This window comes from Camelus ferus, chromosome 4, assembly GCF_009834535.1.
Source record: "Camelus ferus isolate YT-003-E chromosome 4, BCGSAC_Cfer_1.0, whole genome shotgun sequence".
Taxonomy (NCBI): Eukaryota; Metazoa; Chordata; class Mammalia; order Artiodactyla; family Camelidae; genus Camelus; species Camelus ferus.
In genome coordinates, this window is record NC_045699.1 from 10261242 (window position 1) to 10286361 (window position 25120).

General features: G+C 40.3%; 1 protein-coding gene across 1 annotated transcript in view; it reads left to right on the plus strand.

Annotated features, from left to right (window-relative positions):
* Positions 1–286: 286 nt before the first annotated feature.
* DCAF12 (DDB1 and CUL4 associated factor 12) overlaps positions 287–25120 on the plus strand; it is a 31194-nt gene continuing 6360 nt past the window's right edge. The window contains exons 1-5 of the mRNA XM_032477560.1: positions 287–749; positions 1843–2097; positions 17354–17560; positions 18614–18674; positions 24068–24261. Of these exons, the coding sequence (XP_032333451.1) occupies positions 672–749; positions 1843–2097; positions 17354–17560; positions 18614–18674; positions 24068–24261 (795 nt within the window). The 5' untranslated portion in view covers positions 287–671. The remainder of the gene's footprint in view (positions 750–1842; positions 2098–17353; positions 17561–18613; positions 18675–24067; positions 24262–25120) is intronic.

Sequence of the window (25120 nt, forward strand, 5' to 3'; positions counted from 1 at the left end):
TTAACACGTTCGAGGAAACGTGCAACGCTCAAAGGAAGATAACTAGCGGCGACTGCGGGGTAAAGGCGTGCCGGGGGGGATTCCGTCCCAGAGCGAGGTTAAACGTCTTTACTTCCGGGTGCTTGCGGATGGGCGGGCGGGGTTCCGAGGTCGGCGGCTAGAACTCAGATTCCTTTGCTCCCAGGTCGTTGGAGTCCAGCTGCAGACAGGCGACCGTTGAAAAAGAGCGGCCGGCCTGGACTTTAAGCAATAGCCGCGAACTCTACAGGGAGCCCTAAGTCCCGCCCCTCTAGTCCCGGCGGCGTCTCCCTGGCGACGTGCTGCGAAGTGCGGCTGCGCGAGGGTGACGGAGCGCGGGCGAAGGGGAGGGGGTGTTTTGGTTCCAGCCGCTCGCCGTCCTTTCCAGATTCGGTCGTCGGAAAGCTTCGGGTTCCTGCCTTCCTTTCCTCTCCCCTTCCCTTTCCCGGCCCCGGTCCCCGGTCCCGGTCCTCCCTCCCTCCTTCCCTTCTACCTGCCTCCCCTTTTTCAGTTACCGCCCGGAGTCCGGGCCATTTTCCGGGCCGGGCGCACTAAGGTGCGCGTCCCCGGGGCCCAGTATATGACCCGCCGTCTTACTCCCCCTCGCTTCCCCCGCCTCATGTGGCTGCGGGGCCGCGGCGGCGCTGCCCACTATGGCCCGGAAAGCAGTTAGCAGGAAGCGGAAAGCGCCCGCCTCGCCGGGAGCTGGGAGCGACGCTCAGGGCCCACAGGTGAGGGGTGAGCGGCCGGGACTGGGTGATAAGGCCGAGGCACCCAGAGGATAGGGTTCAAAGATCAGGGAGCCGGAACGGGATCCAAGGTCTGTAAGGAGGCGGGTGAGCGCGAAGAGCGGAACCCCGGTCTGTGGGATCTGGGCTGGGCCCTCAGTAGTTCACTGTAAAGCAGTTAGGCCCCAGGGGTGAGGAGCGAAAGGGGAACTTGAAAATGAGGCATATTTCGGGGAGGCTTGAAGCTGGGAAGGCAGCTCGAGGAGAAAACAATCTGGGCTTCGGAGGAAGGGAAACCGAAGCCATGGGGAATCGCTAACAAAACCTCCTGTAAGACACGGGGAGAGAGAGTGAAGTTCGCCTTCCTGGGGCCGGGGGAAGCGGAGAAGATTGCGTATCATATAGGAATGAGCCTCCTTATGGATACCCCAGCCCTGAGCAGGGCTTTTGGCACTTGGATCCCCTAAAAGAAACAGCAGTTTCCAGGTATCATCCTTTACCCGCTCTCTTTGGAGGTGAAGACCCTGTTGGACGCGTATTCAGACTCATATTTCCCGTGCCTCCCACTCCGTTGGTGGTTGGTTTTTCGAATTCTGCAACTGCCTGGAGCGTGGACCTGGTGATAGGGAGGCGGCCATTTGATAGGGCATCTCTGAAGTACCTGGGACCCCTAGTCGGTCTCCTTGGGCTGTACCTTCCATGCTCCGGGGGGAGTACAGGCCGAGAGAGAGGAGGGGACCTATTAGAGATGCAGCCCAGGTCGGTCTGGTAATCTTTGGGCCTGTCATTCCTTTCCCTATCTTCAAGATACTTGAATCATTAACCTGTAAAAGGCCTTAGTAAACCCTTTCTGCTTTCATTCCCTTGTCTTTCAGCCCTTGTTTCTCATACGTAGGTTTGACTATGAGCAGCATCTTTTCAACGTTGGAAGAGTTAAGCTGGACTTCTAAATTTACTTTCCTATTTTACTGTATTTGTATTTCCGTTGTATGTAAATCCTGCAGGATGAGTTCTTGGTGATTTCTCTAATAACAGTAGGAGCCCTTATTCTGACAAAGGTAGCCAAAACCCTGATTTCTGATTTTGCTTTCCACAGTTTGGCTGGGATCACTCACTTCACAAAAGGAAAAGGCTCCCCCCAGTGAAGAGATCCTTAGTGTACTACCTGAAGAACCGAGAAGTCAGGCTACAGAATGAAACCAACTACTCTCGAGTGTTGCATGGTTATGCAGCACAGCAGCTTCCCAGTCTCCTGAAAGAGAGAGAGTTTCACCTTGGGACCCTTAATAAAGTGTTTGCATCTCAGTGGCTGAATCATAGGCAAGTGGTGTGTGGCACAAAATGCAACACGGTAAGTGTCTGGGTGGATGTGAACTTTTCTCCCAATCCTGGATGTATGGCTCCACATGCCCTAGAATCTCTCACTGCTGTTTTTCCCCGTTACTTTCTTTTGGGAGGAGATCATCTTTTTCTCCTTACATTCCCTCCTATCTGTTCATGACTTCTCTTTTCTGTTCCTTTTCCCACTTCCATTTCTTTTCTGATAAATCGTCAGAGGAGTCTGTTTTATTAGGCCTCTTGCCCATATGTATTTCACTGCATCTAGATTGTTTTTTCCTTTTCTTTTTATGTTGTTGCTTTTTAAGTCAGAGGCCTCAGAGGAAAGACAGGAAAGAATGATGCTTAGGGCATCATTCAAGATACAGGATAGTGAAAACCTAGGTGGTGTGTGCTGGCCTAAGGGCATATGTAGAAGTATTTAAAATCACACTTGGCTGAAGATAGGAATAAGGCAAACGTTCTTTTTTAAGAAATAGAATCTAAAGATGTATTTCCTATAAGAAAGGGCAAAGAAGCATGTGTGGTGGTATTTTTTCGGGATGTATATGTTTAATCTTTGCCAAGGAGCCTCCTGAAAAGGATTCAGAAGAAAGAAAAATTAAACATGACATGAGTAGGAAAGTACACTTAATACAGAATAACTTAGAAGACAGTTACAAATGAATTAAGGGGAAAATTTATCAGCAAATTTAACTGGGACAATTACAGGCATGGATAAAATAAGTTAATCCATGATTGGATGTTATGGATGTGATTGGAACAGAAGAGCACAAATAGCATGATTTCAGGGGAATGGCAAGTGAAAAGAGGAAGGGCCTGCAGGTGGGAAATGATTCTGAATAACCTGTGAGAAAAGGTCAAATGTAGGCCCCGCTGCTCCCTCTGTTTTCACCCCTCCCTGTGTGAATAGATGACTAGTGTCATAATGGCTGGGTAAATTTACCCTGGGCAGAAATACATCTCGGATCAATTGAAAGAGAAGATGGCTCTAGATCAAGAAAATCTTAAGTACTAGGAGAAGTGTTTGTTTATAAAGCATATAGGCAAAGATTTAAACAGTGAGTTTTAAGAAAGGAAATAATACCATGGTGGTTGAGGCCAAGCTTTTATTTCCTCTTCCGTTGAGGCTACTTGTTATAGAAAAGCCTTTCAAAAGTAAACAGTGGTGACAAGCCTCTATAAAACTTCCTTTTCCTAGTTTCTCAAGCCACCACTCTTGGTTTAAAAGAACTGTCATTGTTGTCAGCTGGAGTAGAAAAAGAGTCTCCCATTTAGAGGGTTTCATTCCATACCCCACACAAACTGTCACAGTGTTTTGCCCAGCAAATGTTGCTGAATTGTAAACTGAATTAGTCATCATAGTCTCCAGCTTCTTGAATTTATTGACCCTCTTTTGAAGGTGAGAATAATGTTAGTAGTAATTTAACCTACTCATATCTACCTCTTTCTGTCTTTCTGTGTCCTCTTGACTTAACAGTGTTTAAGTGGGGACTTGTTTTCTTTTTATAGTTAGTGTTTTTCTTTGCTTAGCTTCTAGAACCGAAGCAAGGAAACAGGAACACTGCTCTTTGTGATATTTGGTAAATGATTCCCTTATCCGTGTCTTTGTTTTCCCATCTGTAAAGTGGGAGTTGTAGTATTCATTGCTGAGAAGGGGGCTGTATACATCTTGGGAAATATTTCAAGTTAGTAATATCTTACTTATTCAAAAATAGTAGTGGTGATAATGAATCCAGAGCCTTTTCCAATGCTCTTGGCACTCCCGGGGGCTTACCTCAGTTTGAAAGGAAAATTATTTAAACAATTAGAACTATCTTTGGGTCGTATGTGAAGATTTGGGGAGGGAGGAGTTCACATTGGATTCTCAATAATAGTAAATTAATTTTTGATGTATTGAAATTTTGCCATCAATTAAATTATTTAAATGTATTCAGTAGGAAAAGTATACCACAACCATTTATATTCTGAAATAACCTTTTAATATGTATCTGCCAGTTAGAAGCTGTTTTTCTCTTGGCTCCTGTTCGTGTTCATGAGCATTTAACCGAGTGTACACAGATGCTAAAAAGCCAAGTCATTTCCAAGTGAACTGCCTTGGGGCTATAGTATAGAAATGTTTGCTGAGGCAGTGGGTCATCCTTTGTGAAAAAAGCAGCAGAGATGTTTTACAAATTTTTCTGGAGCTTGATTCCTGAGGTGTGAATTTCCCTGTGTGGTGGGCTGACACTCAAACTAGGAGCAGTCCATTTGACTTCCCTGAATTCGCTGGGCCCCAGTAAGCACAGGATTATTTAAAGAAGGAGAGGTAGTATAACGTTAATTGGAATACGGGTTTGGGGACCAGGATGGGTAGGTAGGTATATATTCCCGGGTTAGTGATACAAAGGCACATTGTGTCCAGAGCCATATAGAAAAGCTAAATAACAGAAGCTTGCTAGGCACTAGACAGTAAGTGGTGGGGACTGCAAAGAAGTGGGGGCTGCCAGAGAAAGCATTTTGGCTCCAGCCAGTTGTTGCCATGTGAGAATTTGGATCTAGTGTTAACAGATTTTCTTTTTTCTTTTTGAAGAGGAACTGGAAGTCTGGATTTTTATAGGGAACAGTGTCTACCATTTATGAAGAACATTGAGAATCCTGTGTGACAAGAGCTTGAGGTGTCTAGAGGAGAGTTTAAGATTGGGAAGGTTTATTAGGATCACAGTATAGAAGCCCTTGAATGGCAAGCTAAGATTTTATTCTGTGAGAAAAGGAGAGATAAACCCAAGGATTTGAAACAGTAAATGATGTAGTTGGAGTAATACTTTAGAGAGAGCAATTATAGGATGCTGGTGCTAAGGTAAGATGAGGGTAATGAGGGGCAAAACCAGGACAGTGTCAGGGAGAGGGTGAGGAGGAGACAGATATAAGACATCTTAGAGGTAGAATCCATGTATGATGCCATAGGCAGATCTAATCCCTCTAGAGGAATAACTCGCAGTTAATACTGATATCTTGTACCTGGGTAACTAACTGAAAGGATGGCAGGATGAGTATTAAGCAGATTTGAAGAAGAATGAGTTTAGTTTTGTGCTTTGGGTTAGTTCAAGTTTAGGAGGTGGTAAAGATTGAAGTTAGTGGTTTAGGAGTCATATAGGTAAAAGACATTATTGAAATTGTTCTATTACCATGGGAGAGAGGGTAGAGAAGTCACACTTGAGTCCTAAAAATCTTCCCTAAAATTGCAAATATGTGTATTCTCTGGGCACAATCTGGGGAGGATGGTGTGGGGAGCAGTCCATAGATTTCATTAGATTTTCAAAGGGAATACTGTGAGCCAAAAATAGGTAAGAACCATTGGTACTGACAGAGACTAAGAACAGAACCTTGGAGGACACCTACATTTATGGAGCAGGAAGAACTGCTCCAAGGGGAGCAAGGAGGTCAGAGGACAATTCAACTGCTCCAAGGGAACAAGGAGTACCAGAAACAATTCAAGAATATAGATTATTTTGAGAGGGGCCTGTTTGGGAAAGATGGTGATAGGCAGAGTGAAAACGTATGCAGAACCTGAGGTATTTTAAACGTGGGCATTTTTTCCCTGTTTTTTTACTTCCAGGGACTGACTCACCTGTGGTAGATACAGTTGCTCCTTGCAGCGAGGGAGAACCTCCACCATAGGGAACCATGAAGCTTCTCAGTAAGAGGGTGTTAGAAAGGATTTACAAGGGTGGTTTGGGGAAAGCTTAAGGAAATAGGATTTTCACAGGAAAATTTCCTATGAAATTAATTATTTTTACCAAGACACTAAGGCCTAACTGATAGTACCAGGCTAACTCCTGGATGCCAGGGCGGCTTTTATCTTTCTCACTATCTCCCAAAGTAACGGTCAGAGGCATACTGTTGACTTCACAGATAGGCTTGGTGGATCATAACGAAACAGACAAGGTGAGCTTGGGCTGCCATTTGTTGCCAGATGAGAGGACGAAGAACTTGGAGAAGCTGATTTTGGGAGTGGGGTGGAATAGTAATTACCAGAGTTGACAAAATAGCTATAATGTTGTATCACTGTTTACATATTCAGATTCCTGAAATCATAAAAGCTGATTATGAAACTCCATTTGAGACACAGGGAAACAAAGAGAAAGTTTGTTTCGCTCTGGAGTTTTGCTCTTACCAGATTTTTTTATTCATTCCTCCTCATCTTACTATTTTTTTTTACCAGTGGGATTACAGTCTTTTAGAAAATGCTTAAAATGCTGCAGAATTTTTTGGGTCCAGCCAGAGGTACATCTCAGGTTAGCAGCATTCTTATCTGTATGATCCATGTAAATTTTGTAGTTAGAATATTAACCTGCTAATTAGTCATTTTTTAAATGGCACATGGTTATTCTCTGGTAAGAAATGTTCAGATTTATCCCCGAATTAGTCTTTGTCTTATTTTCAGAATATTTGACTCTTTTGGAGAGAAAGAGTTTTAGATGTGGAAGTTACAGAATTGCAGTCTTGGCAAGTTCATTCTGCTGGGGCGCATGTGCAGAAGTGTTTCTGGACTGGAAATCATTACAAAAATGCTTCAGAAATTCTAAGGTTCTATGTAAAGTTAATTGATGTTATAAGGCTTTAGGAAGAGGAGCAGTAGGTGTAAGTTTATGCATTTTATATGTGATGGTGCTAGAGTTGGCTGTCCCTTTCTCACTTGTCTTCATCTTAAGAAAGCCTTGCTTGGATTAGCACAGGTATGGGCTCCAGGATCTATCTCCAAAGAAAAAAGAAACAAGAGCAAAATTAAACAAATGGTACCTAATTAAACTTAAAAAGTTTTGGAATATGAAAATGAATATATATATGTATATGCATGACTGGGACATTGTGTTGCACACCAGAAATTGACACCATTGTAATTGACTATACTGCAATTAAAAAACAAAACAAAACTTAAACGCTTTTGCACAGCAAAGGAAACCACTGACAAAACGAAAAGACAGCCTACTGAGTGGGAGAAAATATTTGCAAGTGATACGACTGATAAGGGGTTAATATCCAAAACATACAAGCAGCTCATACAATTCAAAATCAAAAAACAAACAACCCAATTAAAATTGGGCAGAAGACCTAAATAGACATTTTCCAAAGAAGACATACAGATGGCCAACAGGCACATGAAAAGATGTTCAACATGGCTAGTCATCAGAGAAATGCAAATCAAAACCACAGTGAGATACCACCTCATACCTGTCAGAATGGCTATCATCAAAAAAGTCTACAAATAACAAATATTGATGAGGATGTGGAGAAAAGGGAACCTTTGTATGCTGTTGGTGGGAATGTAAATTGGTGCAGCCACTATAGAAAACAGTATGGAGGTTCCTCAAAAAACTAAAAGTAGAACTACCATATGATCCAGAATTCCACTCCTGGGTGTATATCTAAGGAAAGCAAAAACACTAATTCAGAAAGATTCACACACCCCAATGTACATAGCAGCATTATTTACAATAGCCAAAATAGGGAAGCAACCTAAGCGTCTTATTAACAAATGAATGGTTAGAGGAGATGTGGTATATGCACACACACGCACACATACACAAAATGGAAGCCATAAAGAATGAAATTTTGCCATTTGCAACAGCATAGATTGGCATGGGGGATATTATGCTTAGTGAAATAAGTCAGACAAAGAAAAACAAATACAGTATGTTACCACTTATGGGTGGAATCTAAAAAATAGAACAAGTGAATGTATAGAACGTAACAGATTCACAGAACAAAATTGTGGTTACCAGTAGGGAGAGGGAAAGGGAGGCAAGATAGGGGTAGGGGATTAAGAGGTACAAATTATTATGTATAAAATAAATGACAAGGATGTATTATACAACACAGGGAATATAGCCAATATTTTATAATGACTTTAAATGTTTTTTTTTCTGGTGGTTTTGTTTGTTTTGGGTTTTGTTTTGGGGGGAGGTAATTTGGTTTATTTATTTACTTATTTATTTTAATGGAGGTACTGGGGATTGAACCAGGACCTTGTGCATACTAAGCATGCACTCTACCACTGAGGCTATACCCTCTCCCCGTAATAACTTTAAATGGACTACAATCTATAAAAATTTTGAGTTACTATATTGTACACATGAAACTAATACAATATTGTAAATCAGGTATACTTCAATAAAAAGAAAAAGATTTTTTAGAAAGAATGTTGGGGCCTGAGCAGCAGTCCTATGGAGGGATTCAAGAATGCTGATAGTGTTTCAGTGATTTCTTCCTTGTCTGGGACTTTACCTCATATTGCTGAATATTTCGCATTCCTGGCCTCTGCTTCATAGGTGCCAGCAATCCCCCTAGCCTGAGCCCCCAGTTACCATGACATTCAGGCGCATGCACATGTACACACAGGCACACAAACATGCACTTTCAGTCATCATGTCCCCAGTTGACGATCACCACGGAGCTTGAGGCGGGCAGTTTTTCTCTTAAGTGACCTGAGCCCTTTATTTCAGGTATGGTCTGTTAGAAGCTTGGGACATTGGAGGATGAACATAGGAGGAACATACAGACTCCTGTGCTCGAGGTTTTTGTCCCTTGCTAGATCCTTGACAGACATTACAGTCAGAGAAAAAAGTCTTTATTTCTCAAACTGATATATGGATATTTTTTCTGTTGGAATGGGAGCAGTGCCTGGATCTGGTTCAGGATGTGTCAGACAAATGAGAGTTTGTCCTGATGATACCTAATAGTATTGCTTTTCCACTTGACCCGTAAGCAGAATTCTTCATTTCCTGGTCTAGGAGATAAAAGGAAGAAACTCACCCAAAATTGGCAGTTGGTTTCAATCCAGGATTATAGTTGGATTGCAACATTTGGCTTCTTAAGCTGCTTAAGTGCCTTTGGATCCTTTGAGGCCGCCAGTCTCTCTCACATATGAGGTGGGAGTGTTCTCATCAGGTCAGTTTTTGAATGTGAGAGGAATTGGAGTAATACTTCTACATCTCATTGGCCAGAATTTAGTGGAACAATTTTGTGGTTTCTGTCTGCTTTTACTAAATTTCTAAACATTTGTTGAACTTCTCCTGTATAACAAGACACTACCTCGTGTGGGGTTGCAATGATATAAAAACAAATCTCGGACAGAGCTGGGAGACAGACTCTGTTAAAGATAACTGAGTCCTAACCACCAACCTCTGTTTTTTCTTCTGTAGTTGAGGAAACAGACCCAAAGAGAGATAAGTTGTTTACCTGAGATTCTATAGTGAGTTAAATTTGGGTCCCCATTTTCCTTTTTCCACGTCAGAATTCTTTGTATTGTACTAAGTACTCCTCAGACTTAACTGCAATACCCTTGGTGGCAAAGGACTACTCAGTGAGTGGACAGTTGTGACCAAGTGTGAAATGTCTTTGAAGTTCCGTTAATATCATAAATATTTTTGTGCATTTCATACTATAAAATAGTTATGATTCTCTTAATGTAAAAATATTGTGTTGGGGGAGAGTGGAAATCCTTCATCTCCTGATTAATGTTCCAGGAAGATGAGATGCCAGTTTTTCCTATAAAAAGCGTAACAGCACACCAGTATAATACATAGGTCCTGACCTCTGCTTAGCTTGGTTGAGATGTGATAACCTAGCCATGTGCAAAGTTAGTGACAACATAGATGCCTCATTAGTAGCGCCAACCAGGAGTGCTCCAAGGAGGAAACCATTCATAGCCAGGGTATTCAGAGAGGATTTCCTAGAGGAGAAAGAGACTTCAACAGTGGAAAGAAAACAGGGATCTCCAGTCTATAGCAGAGTCAGGAACGTACAAGACATGTTGAGGGACTCTGAATAAACCCATTTGGCTGATGCAGGGCAGAAACCAAGGAAGGAGACTGTGGACTCAACTAGGGAGTTGGTCGACAAAACTAACAGTCTCCTTTGGATAACTTTTTTTCCCCCTTCTGGTTCATGTCTAGCCCTTAATAATGAATAATCCTATCTTGTTAATCACCTTTCTCATCTGGAGAATTGAGTCACATGCTTGGCAGCAGGGCCTCTGGTGAATTTAGGGCTTGTTCCTGCAGCCCTGTGGCTTTGGAGGATGGGGAGACCTGGGTTGCTGAAATCAGAGGTTTGCAGGGAGGTGCTGGCAGGCTAACTACTTGCAGAAGGTTAATGATAAGACAATCTAGTTACTTCATTTGCTTCCTGCTTTCCTTGGGCATTTCCTTCATGGCTTCCTTTGCCAGTCCATGTTCTTTTAAATTAATGAATATTTAATTTCTGATTGCTTAGGCCTTTATTTACTAAGCATGATCCAGGAACCATCTGCATTACAACCACTTTGGGTATATGTTAAAAATGCAAGTTTCCTGGTCTCCACTCTGTACTGATTCACGACTTCCTTCAGTGAAACCCAGGAATTGGAATTTTAAACAAGCTCTCAGGCAATTTTAATATTTGTTCAGCAGCCAGTGGGATGTAATCAAATCTTATTTTTTGCACTCTGAGGGAGTCCTTGATAAGTAGTTATTTTCTTTATTTGCCTGTTCTTGGTGTCCACAGACAAAGCTAGAGATTTGCCCATTCTTTTTTTAGGTCACATATTAGCTTAGTCATTAGTTTCTAATTTTTTGGTCTCTTTACTAAAGGAGTTATAGTAAATATATGTCAGAAATATCAGCAAGTTTGTCTACGGCCATACCACTCTGGACACACCTGATCTCAGAAGCTGAGCAGGGTCAGGCCTGTCTAGTACTTGGATGGAAAACCACCTGGTAATACCAGGTGTTGTAACAGACTTTAAAAATAAATAAATGTACCAACACGTTTGATTAAGTCATTTTGTATTGTATATTTGGATTCAGAGATTCATGGGTTGAATCTGGGCTCCATTTTTTTTTAGCTTTGTGCCCTTGGACAAGCCAGACACCTTCTAAACCTTTCTTTCACCTTTAAAATAAATGGAAAGAGTAGTAGTACCTGCCTAGCAGAGTCATGAAGAGAATTAAAATTAAGTAAGATACTCTTAGCACAGTGCCTAGAACATGTGCTTAGTAAGTTGTTGATATAATTAATGGCAGTGGTGGAGGAGGAGAAAGTGGTGGCAATGGTTTGATGGTTCCGGTCATTGAGTGTATTTCTGGCCAAATTAATACACTTAAGAAGTGAGCATTTTTCTGCCTTGTAAATGGCTATTTTCTGTATGTCAGTCATATCCCAAATAGCTTAAACATTTAAAAATAATTTATTTAGATATAATATATATGACAGGAAGTACATTTAATAAATTATAGGATATTATATTTAATTCCACCATAAAAGGAATACAAATAAAAGCAAAATATTTTCCTGTGTACAAATTAAAGATAAAGTGTTACCCGGTTCTGATAAGGATGTGATGGAACAGGTAATATATACATTACTACTAAAACCCATTTTCGAGGGAGAAGGGTATACCTTGTTGGCAGAGTACGCGCCTAGCATGCACTAGGTCCTGGGTTCAATTGCCAGTACCTTCATTAAATAAATAAGTAAACCTAATTACCACCCCGGCTAAAAATATTTTTTTAAATAAAGAACAAAACAATAAAACCCTTTTGGAAAGTAATTTGGCATTTTTTATTTCCATTATTGTTGATAAGTTGTCAATAAACTCATTTTTTTAAAAAGCTCCTTCAGCTAGATGAACCTTGTTTTTTCTTAGTCTAAAGCAGTGGTGAAAGTGGCCTTGCCCAGTTGCCATTCATTGTTTGTCTGATGACGAAGATTGAACAGTTACGTATTATACATCCTCTTTGGGGAGAGGGTGTGAAGTAGGAGCTTTAAAATACAGTGGTAGGGTATTCAGCAAAAGGAGGTTCCCCTCACAGTCACACAAGGAGTTTTTTGGAGCTCAAAATAACACCTGCAGAGAGATCTTGCTTTTCAGTATGCAAATATATAACCATGTTGTCCTCAAGTCTTTGTGTTATAATGCTCAGGAAGTAAGAGTGAGAGAAAAGAGATTATATTATCATTATTTTAATACTGTCATTATTAAAAGTTTATTATCTCTTAATATACCAGGCAAATAATTCGTATATAACAACAATTTGTTCTCCAGTAGTTTGCAATTTAGAAATAAGGCTTCCTGTTATTCTGAGTAGAAAGCCTCATGCCTAGAAATGCCCTGGGGAGCAAAAAGCTGAAAATATCTTGTATAGACATTGTTTTCTTCTGAATAATCTATACATTAACTATTAGCATCCTTGAGTAGAATAGAAATCAATTTCCACCTTCCGTAGGAAAAAATGAAGATTTGGGTAAAATCGGGCTAGTGGACCAGTTCTTTTGTTTACTCTTCTACTTTTTCTGATTGGATGGTATTATCGCTTGTAAGTAGACATGGGCTTTGTACTTAGATAAAGGGAGTGCTCAATTGGATTCTGATTTTACAGCTTAAGAGAAATTTTTTTCAAGTGTTTGTTGAGGTACTTAAGGTAGCTAAACCTCTGTGGTATGCTGTGAGAGGCTCTTTACTTGGTGACTTTGGTGGGTATAAGGCAAAATTTTATGTGTCTTGCCAAAGCTGATTCTCAGGATTTTACTCCACTTCCAACAGAGCCCTCCAAAATCAGGGGTTGAAGTCAATTTACTGGACTTGTAAGCTATAAAGCTTGTAAAGGATTATGTTAACTTAAATTCAGAGTAGTGTAAATCTTAATATGGTCCTCCTTCCACAAAAATCATGATTCTAGTGGGAAATATCAGAATTCAAGACATAATATGAAGTACCATTGCTGATTTCAGCAAGCCAGCCCCCCATAGCCGTCTTTTGGAGCTTAGATTCACAATGCAAAGAGTAAGAGATCTTGGCATAGCACAGGCACCTGGATTTAGATACAAGAATGTTCATTGCAGTGTGTTTTATATTACTGAAAATTTGGACACAGTATATATGTTCAGTAACGGGGAATGCATTTGGTAGATGTTAGCATACCCATGTAGTGAATTACCTTATAGCCATTAAAAAATATGTAGAAGTGTATTGGTTAATTTGGAAAGATGTTAACTGCTGTATCAAATATATAAATAATATGTATAAGATCACATTTTTATAAATGGAGAAAAATATGTATGTTTGTGACTAGGGGGTTAAGTAGTGAAGGACATGGAAAAAAAATACACCGAGTGGTCGTAGGGGGTGGTGGTGTTTATTTTCTGATTTCTACTTTTCTCTGTTTTACAAATTTATGATGGTTATTTTTGTAATTGGGACCCCAAAAATGTTATTTTACTTTAGCAACCACATGATCTTTCCTTTAATAGACTTGCAATAGAAACAGTGACCTGGGCTTTCTAGGTGTGAGAACCCTTCTAGGTCTTGAACAGTATGAAGTATTTGTAGCTAGAGAGTCTTTTCTTCTTCCCCAACTTTCAGCAGACTTGCCTTTTATTGTCTGATCAATATAGTTTATCTTGATGTCTGTGAGACCTAGTGGATTTGCTTTCCTTTCTCTATTAGCCTCCAGCTAAAACACTCATTGAGTTTTAGATACTTTGTGAGCTCCACTACCCCCCCCCCCCATTTTATTAAGCCACCTGGATCTTTCTATATACGCACATTTGCACGTATCTACATACAAATACACACACACAGAGGTGTACTCACTAGTCTTACAATCTTCCTGGTTGTAAGGCCTTTACTTTCTTTTTTTCCCTCTGTCCTAACTTGTAAGATGCAGGGAGCCATCAAGCCTCAAGCTTAGTTTCTGGCAGGGATCCCAGTAGGTTAATATGGAGCAGCGTCATTCTGGGAAATGTTACAGGAGCTGCATGGAGCCTTGGCCCCTTGCTAGAGCGCTTGGGGAGATATTCTGAGGCAGCCCATCCACACCCCTCTTTCTTTGAAGAAGCAGAAAGGCTCTATCCTTCTCCTGGTGCTGTCATTCCTCTGCAAGGATGCAGGTGAGGTTGGGGGTAAATTCTTGGTTTCCTGGGCCCTCTACACAGCCAGCTGTTTCCATCTCCCTTGTGTCAAGTCTTTTTCATCTACTGTAGAAGCCTTTCTTGTACCCTGTGAAACGAGGCAAACGTTAGAACAGTGTTTCTATTGGCTGTTATTTGTTAAGCGCCTATTCTGTGCTGAGCCCTGTGCTAGACATTGTACATATTATTAGATCTCTTAGCAACTCAGTAAGATAAATAATATTATTCAGGTTTTATAGATAACGAAAAAGATTCAGAAAAGTTAAGTAACTTGACAAAAATAACACAGTTAACAAATAACGAATCTGGAATTCAAACCTAGATCTCTTCCAACTCCACAACTGGAGAGGTTGGATTTAGGACTTTCTTAGACATGAAAAGGTGAAGCCTTTTTTCTTCACCTTTTCTGGATGGCGGAGATGGAGGCCTGTTTTAAGGCAAAGAAATGGACCAAAATAATTCTTAAAGTTTTAGCCAGCCCTCAGAATCCATAGGGGAAACTCAGACCTTTCCAGGTTGCAGGTCAGTTTACTCTTGTGTCTTATCAAACACATTGTCCTTAGCAGGCAGAGTGAAGTCTCTCTGCGTCAGTGCTTCTCAAACTTCAGTGTACTTGGAAGTCTTGGGAAACTCCAGATTCTGATTTAGTAGATCTAAGGCTGGGCCTGAGATTCTTTGTTTCTAACAAGCTTCCAGATGTCCCTGGATAGCAAGTCTCTAGATCAGTGGTTGTTAAATATGGTAAATCAGCAGATTCACCTGAAGATCCTTGGAAAAAAGTTCAGTTTTACTGGCTCCAAGTTCAGAAATTTGCAGTTGGGGGAATTTTAGGATAGGACCGGGGAATTGTTTTTGTTTTGTAGTTTTTTGTTTGAATTTTTTAAAAGAAAATTTCTTAGGTTATTGTGATAATCAGTTTGGGAATCACTGGTGCAGAAGCTAACATATTATGGATGCGTTGTCCCACACACCACAGAGGTGTAAGTGGGCAGTTAATTTTGCTTCAGTAAGCATTTGAAGGACTGTGTTGGTAGAGATTGTTTGTTTAAAAGGGTAAGAAACCCATTCACATTTATTGGAAGGGCTAGTTCACAAACCCCAAGAGCAGGAAGTATCTCTGGATCTTGGGGGGAAACAACTAGGCATTATAAAGCCATGGAACCAAGGACATCCATGCTTCCTGTCTTCTGTTTCCCTGGGGACTGGCTTTGGTAGATAATGATCACCCAAACAGTTTGGTCTAGTGCCACAAGCCAGTTCCACATTCCTGAAAGAATCTAAATGACCCAGTCCAATCTGGCTTCTGGACTACTTCTGCCTGAGCCAAGTCACTCCAGGACATTGCTGTGATCTGGAGATAAGAGCTTATATCAAACAAAATCAGCTACAGAGCCCCACGCTGAGCGCAGGGATGTGGGGGGCCCCCTGACATCATTGGGTTGGCCTCCTGAAAGGTGGCTACAAGTGCTTACTATGTATGTAGCTCTGCATTGTTGGGGCAGGATTATAGAACCAAATGAGATAAATCCCCTGCTCTTGGAATTGCAAGGGCATTATTAGCTTAATGGAAAAAGACAAAGATTTTACATCTGTGACAAGATCTAAGTATTGTGGTAGAGGGCTGTCTTGGGAGCCTACAGAAGAGGAACGTAACTGGCCTGGATTTAGGGAATATTCAGAAAGGACGTGTCTGAACTGAATCATGAAAGATAAGTACGTGTTGGCCAGGTAAACGGAAGGAGTGGGAGAAAGCATTTCTGGCATTGTGAACAGCATGAGCATGAAACAAAATAGTTGTATTTCACTGAAGGTTTTTGTGTGAAGAATAATGAATAAGCAGTTCTTTCTAGAGTATAAGGTCCTTGGCAGGATGTGAAGCTAGAGAGATAGGTAGGAGCCACATTGGGGAGAGGCTTGATGCCATGCTAAGGAGCTTGAATTTAGGGGGATAACTAGATATTTTTTAATTGACATAAGAGGATTTCCATTTTTATAAAAATGAATGACTATAGATAGTATGGAGAATAATTTTGATGGTGACCTCAGCTGCAGTTTTGTACAGGAGAGAGGATGGAGAGGAAGGAGCCAACTGTAAGAATATTGAGGAGGTAGATTTGGCAGGACTAGCTGGGATGATGGGGGTGAGGGAGGACGAGGAGTCTAGGAAGAATCCCAGGCTTGGGTGACCAGACAGATTGCAGTGGCATTGGATGAAATGAGCAATTTGGGCAGGAAGATCAGTTGTTTTAGATGTAGTGAGTTTAAAAATGCTTGTAACCAGTGATGGTGCTAATTAGGCAGGGGTCTGCCTGCAGTAGTTGTCAGGGCTTACAGATTTGGGAGTGTTCCCTGCACTCCACCTCCTTTTAAAAAATTGCTCCTCAGTATCTTCCTGGCACTCCTCCTTTCCTTTTTCCATTTTAAATTTAAGGCTCATCTACATTCTGCTTTCATAGATCTCCTTCCTCTGCAAGCAATCAGTTACTTTATACAAAGACTTGACATAATTTGGCTTCACCATGAGACTTGCTGATAGGATTTTAAATGAACTTCCTAGACTATAAGGTGTATGAGGGCACAGATTATTCCTAGTAGTTATATTCCTAGAATCTAGAACAGTACTCAGCATTTAGTTGGTACTGAATCAATGAGTGAATAAAGGAATGAATCATTGAATCACATGAAGAGTTTAATAATAGATTCCACCAGGAATGCCCTTTCTCTAAGACTGGTCTTTTCCATAAAGCATTTCTCTGAGTTCAGTTTTGGAGAGTGAAAAGGGGTTTGGTATAGAAGTGGAAAAGAGCATTTCAGGCAGAAGCAGCAGCATGAGCAAAGGCATGGAGACATAGGATAGAACGTGTATAGCAGTGAGACGTGACATTAATGTCTCTTACCTAGTCTTATGTATCAGGTCACTCCAGCAAACCTGGTAATGTTGATAGGTGTGTTTAATAGTGGTTGTATGTGTTTTGTTTATAAGTTTCTATGCATGGCTAGATAAGAGTTAGATACATAAAATATGCCTGAACTGGCAGAAAATCTTTAATCAGGTTCTTTAGGTCCCTAGTCTAATCCAAGTCTTCTTTGAAGCCATCTTGGAATCCCAGGCAGAATTTATTTCTCATCTGTGTTCATGTAGCATATTATACCTCTCTCTGTTATGTTTTCTTATTTTCATGTTTCATTTGACTAGTGTAGCCCTGACCTGCCTTTCATAATTCCCAATGTCTAACATGTACTAGATATTAATCAAATGTTTGATGGATAATTGATTGAAGGGGTGACCATACTGAGGAGAAACTGTATTCAGCTTCTGTACCCCTTTTCTCTTGTAGCTATTTGTAGTGGATGTCCAGACAAGCCAGATCACCAAGATTCCCATTCTGAAGGACCGGGAGCCTGGATGCGTGACCCAGCAGGGCTGTGGTATCCATGCTATCGAGCTGAATCCCTCTAGAACACTGTTAGCTACCGGAGGAGACAACCCCAACAGTCTTGCCATCTATCGGCTGCCTACACTAGATCCTGTGTGTGTGGGAGATGTAAGTTTCCCCAGTAAATGTAGTCAGAGATAGCCTTGTTTTTAAACAGAGCCCTGTAGGTAATATGGACCCTCCTCCCACGAGCCTCCTGGGAAGGGATAATTTCCTCTATATTTTTGCTGACTCAGGGGCATGGCGGTGAGGTATGGGGGTGGAGGTTTCAGAATGGGGACTGCACTCCCCAAAGGGAGTATCAGGTATGTTGCCAGAGTGTATGTTTTATAAAGGGACCAGCAGCAGTGGGTTGTGTTTATGTCGACAGTATTTACACGTCTCCTGCTGCCCATAGTCAGAGAGCAAAGTTTATTAAATCATTTATTCAGAAACTGTTTGAGCCTTCTAGATCTAGGGATTGTTTTAGACACTGGGGACATATCAGTGAATAAAATAGACCAAGCCCCTACCCACTTGAAGCCTGCATTCAAGTGAAGGGACCAATATATAATATAAACCAACAAATACTTATGGACAGTAATCGGAGTGTGATGAGTGCCGTGGAGCAGAGTAAAGGCAGGCTAAAGGGAGAGTGTGGTGGAGGGTGCTATTTCAGAGGTTAGCCAGGGAAGGCCTCTTTGATAAGAATGACATTTGATCAGGAAGGCTTACAGGACAGGAGGGTTTATAAGCCATGTTAGTGTCTTGAAGAGAGTTCCAGACAGAAGGAACAGCAAAGATGTCAGTTGTAGCTATTGTCCCAGGAAGCAAGGGGGAGAGTGGTAGGATGAGGTAGCTGGGATGACAGGTGGGTGATTGTGTGTAGGAGCCCCAAGTAAGACATCTGGAGATAGAGGGTGAGAGCTGTGTGTCCACCAGATGTGTTTATTGCCCACAGGTATGTCATTCCAGCTTTGAGCTTCTCAAGATAGAAGTTAAAGATTGTGGGATCATGCCATTTGGGTTGAGATCACCAGAGATCAGAATTATAATTTTTACAAAGATATTTTCAGTTAGACTTGCGTGCTTTTCAGGGGTATGCATTGTAATCCTTATTTTACTAATTTCTTTTTTTTTTTCTTTTTTTCCCCCTCTGTACATGTCACTCTCTTCTTGAAGGATGGACACAAGGACTGGATCTTTTCCATTGCATGGATCAGTGACACTCTAGCGGTGTCTGGTAAAATTGCCCTTCTGTAGGAAGTTCTGGTGTGGCAGGGAGGGAGGGAGGCTAGAAGTTGAAAAGGGATAGTAGTGTGATTGGAAATAGGCCAGTAGACTCTCAGCCAGGGGTCAGGAGACCTTGTTTCCAAAATTGTCTCTTTCTCTGACTTACCATGTGACCTTGGATAAATCTTTTCCCTCGTGTATTCCTGATCTGGAAAGTGGACCTACTGGCATACTTAATTTATTTATTCGTACTCTGCCTTGTTTGAAAGAGCCTGTGTGATGACATGATAGCATATTAGCCTCAATGTTTTTGTGGGGCTTCACTGAGACAATAGTTGTGAAAGTGCTTTTGGAAAGGTTGATGTGCCCTATAAAGTATTAGGAGCAATTATCATTTTCTGTACAACTATCATGGTGTTAAGTTTCTTGTTGATAAAAGCTGTATAGGATTGGGGGAATTTCTCTCCCTGTGATGAAACAGTCAGAAAAAATATATGGAAATGAGTGTGGAGAAGATAACTTAGAGATATGCAGATGCTTTCTGAATACCCACAGCAGCCTAGAAAGTAGGCTCAGAGTGCCAGCCAGTTTTGCTGGATACCTATATATAAAAATATAACCCCCCATTTCAGATTCCCAAATTAAAAATCATAGTAGTTGCTAAATTAAGCACTTCACATGTGTTATCTCTTCTAATCCTCAGAACAATCGTAGAAGGTTTGCATTATGAGCCTCATTTCACAAATGAGAAAATTTAGATTCTGAGAGGTTATAATTTGCTGAAGGCTACACAGACAGTGAGAGGTGGAATCAGGATCTGAATCCAGGTCTGATTTCAAAGCCCATGTTTAGAACTGCTGCTAACAAACTAAGGGAACATAAATATTTCTTCTTTGGAGTCTTTGCTAGGCAATAGAAAGCAGCCAGGAGGGAAAAATCTAATGAGTAAGCATAGTCACAGGTCAGAATTACTCAGGAGTGGTTCAGAAGCTTTTGAATTCCCTGTCATTTGTCTCCCCAAGAAATGCTAGCTCCTTGAGGGCAAAGGCTGAGTCATGTCACCTCTTTAGGGACTATCTGTATGACAGTAGCCTGCGCTGAATTTGGTTGTTGGGAGCCAAGATACGGCTTTTTTGGGGAGCCTCCCTTCTCTTTCATATGGGCTGCAAGTGTCCTATGTTTTCAGGCTGATGGCTTCCAAGTCTACATTTTGTGAACAGTATAACAGGTTTTAAAAATACTGGCTCTGTAACAGGAACAGACTCACAGACATAGAATACAAATTTGTGGTTACCAAAGGGGAGAGGGAAGGGGAAGGAGGGACAGATTAGGGGTATGAGATTAATAGATACAAACTACTATATCTAAAATAGATACGCAACAAGGACATACTGTATAGCACAAGAAATTATACTCAGTATCTTGTAATAACCTATAATGGAATATAATCCACAAAAATACAAAATCACTATGCTGCACACCTGAAACTAGCACAGTACTGTAAATCAACTATACTTAAATTAAAAAAAAAAAAGTATATTGGCTCTGAGTGAAAGATCTGTACTCTGAAAACATCAGTGAAGAAAATTGAAAATGATATAAAGAAATGGAAAGACATCCCATGTTCTTGGATTAGAAGAATTAATATTGTTAAAATGTCCATACTTCCCTAAGCAATCTACAGTTTAATGCAATCCCTATCAAAATACCAGTGGCGTATTTCCGCAGAACTGGAACAAATAATTCTAAAATTTTTATGGAATTGCAGAAGACCCTGACTTGCTAGAACAGTCTTGAGGGAAAAAGGACAAAGCTATAGATAGCATGCTCCCTGACTTCAGACTAAACTACAAAGCTCTGATCATCAAAACAGCATGATACTGGTACAAAAGCAGTCATACAGCTCAATGGAACAGAGTAGAGAGCCCAGAAATAAACCTATGTACTTATGGTCAATAAATGTACAACACAGGAGGCAAAAATATACAGTGGAGAAAAGATAGCCCCTTCAGTGAAAAGTAGTGCTGGGAAAATTTGACTGCTACATGCAAAAGTGAAATTAGAACATTTTCTCACACCAATATAAAAAATAAACTCAAAATGGATTAAAGACCTGATACAAGATTTGCAATAATGTGGATAGACCTAGAGGGTATTGTGCTTATTGAAATAAGTCAGAAAAAGACAAAAACTATCACTTATATGTGAATTCTAAAAAATAGAACAAATGAATGTCTATCAGCAAGACAGGAACAGACTCAGATATAGAGAACAAACTAGTGGTTACCAGTGTGGGGGGTGGGACGTGGCAAGATAGGGGTAGGGGATTAAGAGATACAAACGACTAGGTATAAAATAAACAACAAGAATATGTTGTACAGCACAGGGACATATGGCCATTATTTTGTAATAACATTAAATGGAGTATAGTTTATAAAAATACTGAATCACTATGCTGTATACCTGAAACTAATATAATATTGCAAATAAACTATAATTTAAAAATTTAAATATAAACATTTGTGATTGTAATTCACCTTCTATTGAGACTTTAATTATGACAATATAGAAGATATTTTCCTTATAAATTATAGAATCACTGTAGACAAGAAAAATACTTAGATCAATGTTCCTAATGTATAATTCTGCCATCTAATTTGAGGAAATAGAGCTTTGTAAAAGTACTAATCTTCAAATATTCTATTCTCCAAATTGTCACATGTTGAAAGAAGCTGTGTTTCCATTTCTTGATCATCCGAGTAAGTTAGTACTTACTAACTTACTGGTGGAAGTTATGTGATAATGATGGAATCTTATGTGACATACCGATGACATATTATAGGGTACACAACACCACATACCATTATGGAAGACAGAGAGTAAAAATACAGCATACTTTTTAAAACTATAATATGTGCAGAGATGGTTAATAATAAGCATAATTTAAAGGCATAACAAACTATACAAAAATTGAGAAAATATACTGCCTCAAAATTTTGCAATAAACAGCTCAGTTGGAAATAGTTCTAATACTCAGCTGTTCAGGGGAGCAGGGGAAGATGTTTCTTTTGAATTTTCAGCTATGCTTTGTTCACATCCAAATCAGGAATTTCATAGACTCTGAGAGGTCACATCAGCAATAAAGTCCAAATAGTTTTAAGTCAATGTAGATGTCTTGTTTAACTGGATATAAACAAAGTTCTATTATTTACCAAAAAAATGAGTATTTGATGCACCATTGAAATAGTTGTTGCTGCATTTAAAAATAAAAAAAGAATATTGTCTCTGATATTAGAGACCTGAATTTGAATCCTGGTCATACCACTTACTATCACTGAGGACAAGTTATTTAAGCTTTTTGAGACTTGGATTTCCTCATCTACAACATAGATAATGATTGTGTATACTTCAAAGGGTCATTGGAAAGATCAAATGAAATAGTGCATAGTGGCTGCCATGTTGAAAATGCTCAATACTTGTTAACCAATGTTAATGTTCAGACTTGGGGATGAGCATCAACCCCTGAACATTCCCCTCAGATTCAGTATATTCAGACTCATCATCTCCCTTCCAGGACTTCACTTTCCCCCTTTGACATATATTGGTAAATGCTCTCACCCTCTACTTAGATGCACAGCCAGAGAACCAAGACTCTTAAGTCTCCTTAGGTTACCAAGCCATGTTGAAACTTTTCTAAAATATCTCATATCCATCAGTTTCTTTTCTATCTTCTCTACTTGAGTGCTCATCATCTATCTTTTGAATTACTCCAGTGTCCTTCCCCATATTTTCTCTCTGCTTTTAGTCTTGTATCATCCAATCCAGTCTTCATGTTGCTGCCAAAATTAGTTCTTTAATTTTTTTCTTTCTTGTAAAGTAATACATATTTATTATAAGAAACTTTAAAATTCATATAAACAAACAAAGGAAATAAGAATTAACTTGTAATATCTCTACCCAGAGATAGCCACTGTTAACATTTTAAAATACATCTTCCTAGTCTTTTTTCAGTACATATTTTTTTAGTTGGTTAGAATGAGATCATATAGAGAGATGGATATGGATAGATACATGATACACTAAATATAAGAAAATGCTAATGGTAGACAATAGTGTAAGTATACAATTCATTGAAAAATTCTTTTAACATTTCAATATATTTGAAATTTTTCATATTAAAACTTGTTTCATTATTTAAATTCTTATTTTTTACTTATTTTTATTTTTTAAATTTGCATTATGAATCATACGTATTTCTCTAGATGTGCCTTTCTCTCTCTGGCTTTTTCTAGATTTCACACATGATGAACCTCCTGCTTTGAATCCCTGTCCACAAACCTTACGATGCAAACAAATTGGATGATATTTCTCCCATGTTAGACATTTTTTACTGTGAAGCATTCAAGAGATTTGCTGTGTGATAGGGGCACCTTCTGGTCTCAGAGGAGTGTTGGCAAATAACGCTACTGGAAAGGAATTTGAAAACATGATTTTTTTAGTGGTTCTTGATACTCTGTTTTATGACTGTAACATAGCCCTACTGTTGGACATATAGATTGTTCTGAATAAACATCTTTATATATGGGTCTTATGGTAGTGGATTATTCCTAGCTAGGAGCACAAAATTCCTGGATTTTGCTACAGATGGCTCAGTTGTACTCTAGAAAGATGGTCCCATTTTCGCTAACTTACTACCAGCAGTGTATTCGGGGCTCAATTCAAAGAAAAGTGTTCTTAGTTTTTTTTTAAAGTGCTTCATTTTTGTTTGCTAAGGAAAGCTTTATGCTTTTTTAAGCATTCATTTTATGTAGAACAGTCTTTCTTTCTTTGTTTTTTGTTTATTGTGTGTGGCTTTTTTTTTTTTTTTAACATTCTTAATTTCAGGGATTGTAGTCTTTTGAAGAAGCCCATGAACCTCCCTGAAATTGAGTGTACAATGTGATGCTTTTGTGTATTTTTCTAGAGAAAGGGGTCTTTAACATTCTTAAATCTCTCTAAGGGGTATGTGACTCTGAAAAGGTTAAGCGCCACTGATCTAGAGTGGAAGTTCCCAAACCTTACTGCCTAGTAGAAGTCACCTGTGCTTGCATGCCCACGTGACCTAAGCATTTGGCTTGGAAAAAATTACTGAGCCTTATCAATGCTCTCTTTTGAAAAATCCCGCCAACCATGCTACACTTAAAGGTTATATTTTAACTCGTACACTTCAGTTGAATCATCGTCTTGGTGTGGCTGTTAAAATGCGTATTGCTGTCTGTTTTTGATGTGGGCCACCTGGCCAAGCTTTAGTACATGTGAGCATGGTGCACAAAGAGCTAGACTAAGAAAGCCCATCTTGGCTTCTGTGGGACTGTCCCATGGAGAGTTGTATATGTCTGACATTTATGGTTTCCTTGCCTGCAGGCTCACGCGATGGTTCTATGGGACTCTGGGAGGTGACAGATGATGTGTTGACCAAAAGTGATGCAAGGCACAACATGTCACAGGTCCCTGTGTATGCTCACATCACTCACAAGGCCTTAAAGGACATCCCCAAAGAGGACACAAACCCTGATAACTGCAAGGTCCGGGCTCTGGCCTTCAACAACAAGAACAAGGTATGAGCTTGCCAAAAGTTCCCTGAAGCCTGTTCCTCTTGCTTTAACTTCTTGGCTTATGTGTTGGGAGATGCACTCTTCTTCCTGAGTCAGTTTACTGCATAGCTCAGTTCCGAGCCCACAGGGCATCTCTTGAGGGCTGAGAGATTATGAAACCTCCCCCTTGCATTGAGCTCCGCAGCATTCTCTGGATAGTTCATACCTGTGGATCAGTGTGTCAGAGTTTCCCCAGGGCCACTGATTTGACCAGCTCTCATTTGCACGTGCCTTTGCAGGTGCTCTGTTTTGGGTGATTTTCATACATGCCTCTGAAAGCAATCACTTTCTTCTCTCTGGTATTCAGTTTCTTTTTATTCTTTATTGCCTCTTTGCAACACTGCCACCAAATCTTACTTAATCATTTGAGTCAGATCTCCTGAAACTGGGCTATTAAGTAGACTGTTGGTATGAAGACCCAGGGCCAAAAGAGAATAAAGGCTTCTTCCAAAATCTGAATCTGGCCACAGTTTGAAGTGTGGTTCCTTAGCCTCCTATCTCCCATCCGTGTTTATAGCATAGGGGTAGACTTACCTTACCCAGCTTAGACCCTCCACTTACAGAAGCTCTCACACTGAGGGTTATGAAACTGTCCTTCATGTGTGTGCTGTGCTCTAACTATCCAGCAGGACGTAATGGGAGTGATTGCATAGTAAGGGCTTTTTGAACCATGGGTGTCTGTGTTACTGCTCAAACCTGGACTTCTTGGATTCTCTCAAGAAGCAGCCTTGCTTTAATGTGCTGTCCAGCTGCATTCTGTAGGGTGAGATGATGGGCTGATAATCCTAGCACCATCATGGGATAGGAGTGAAAAACGGGAGGA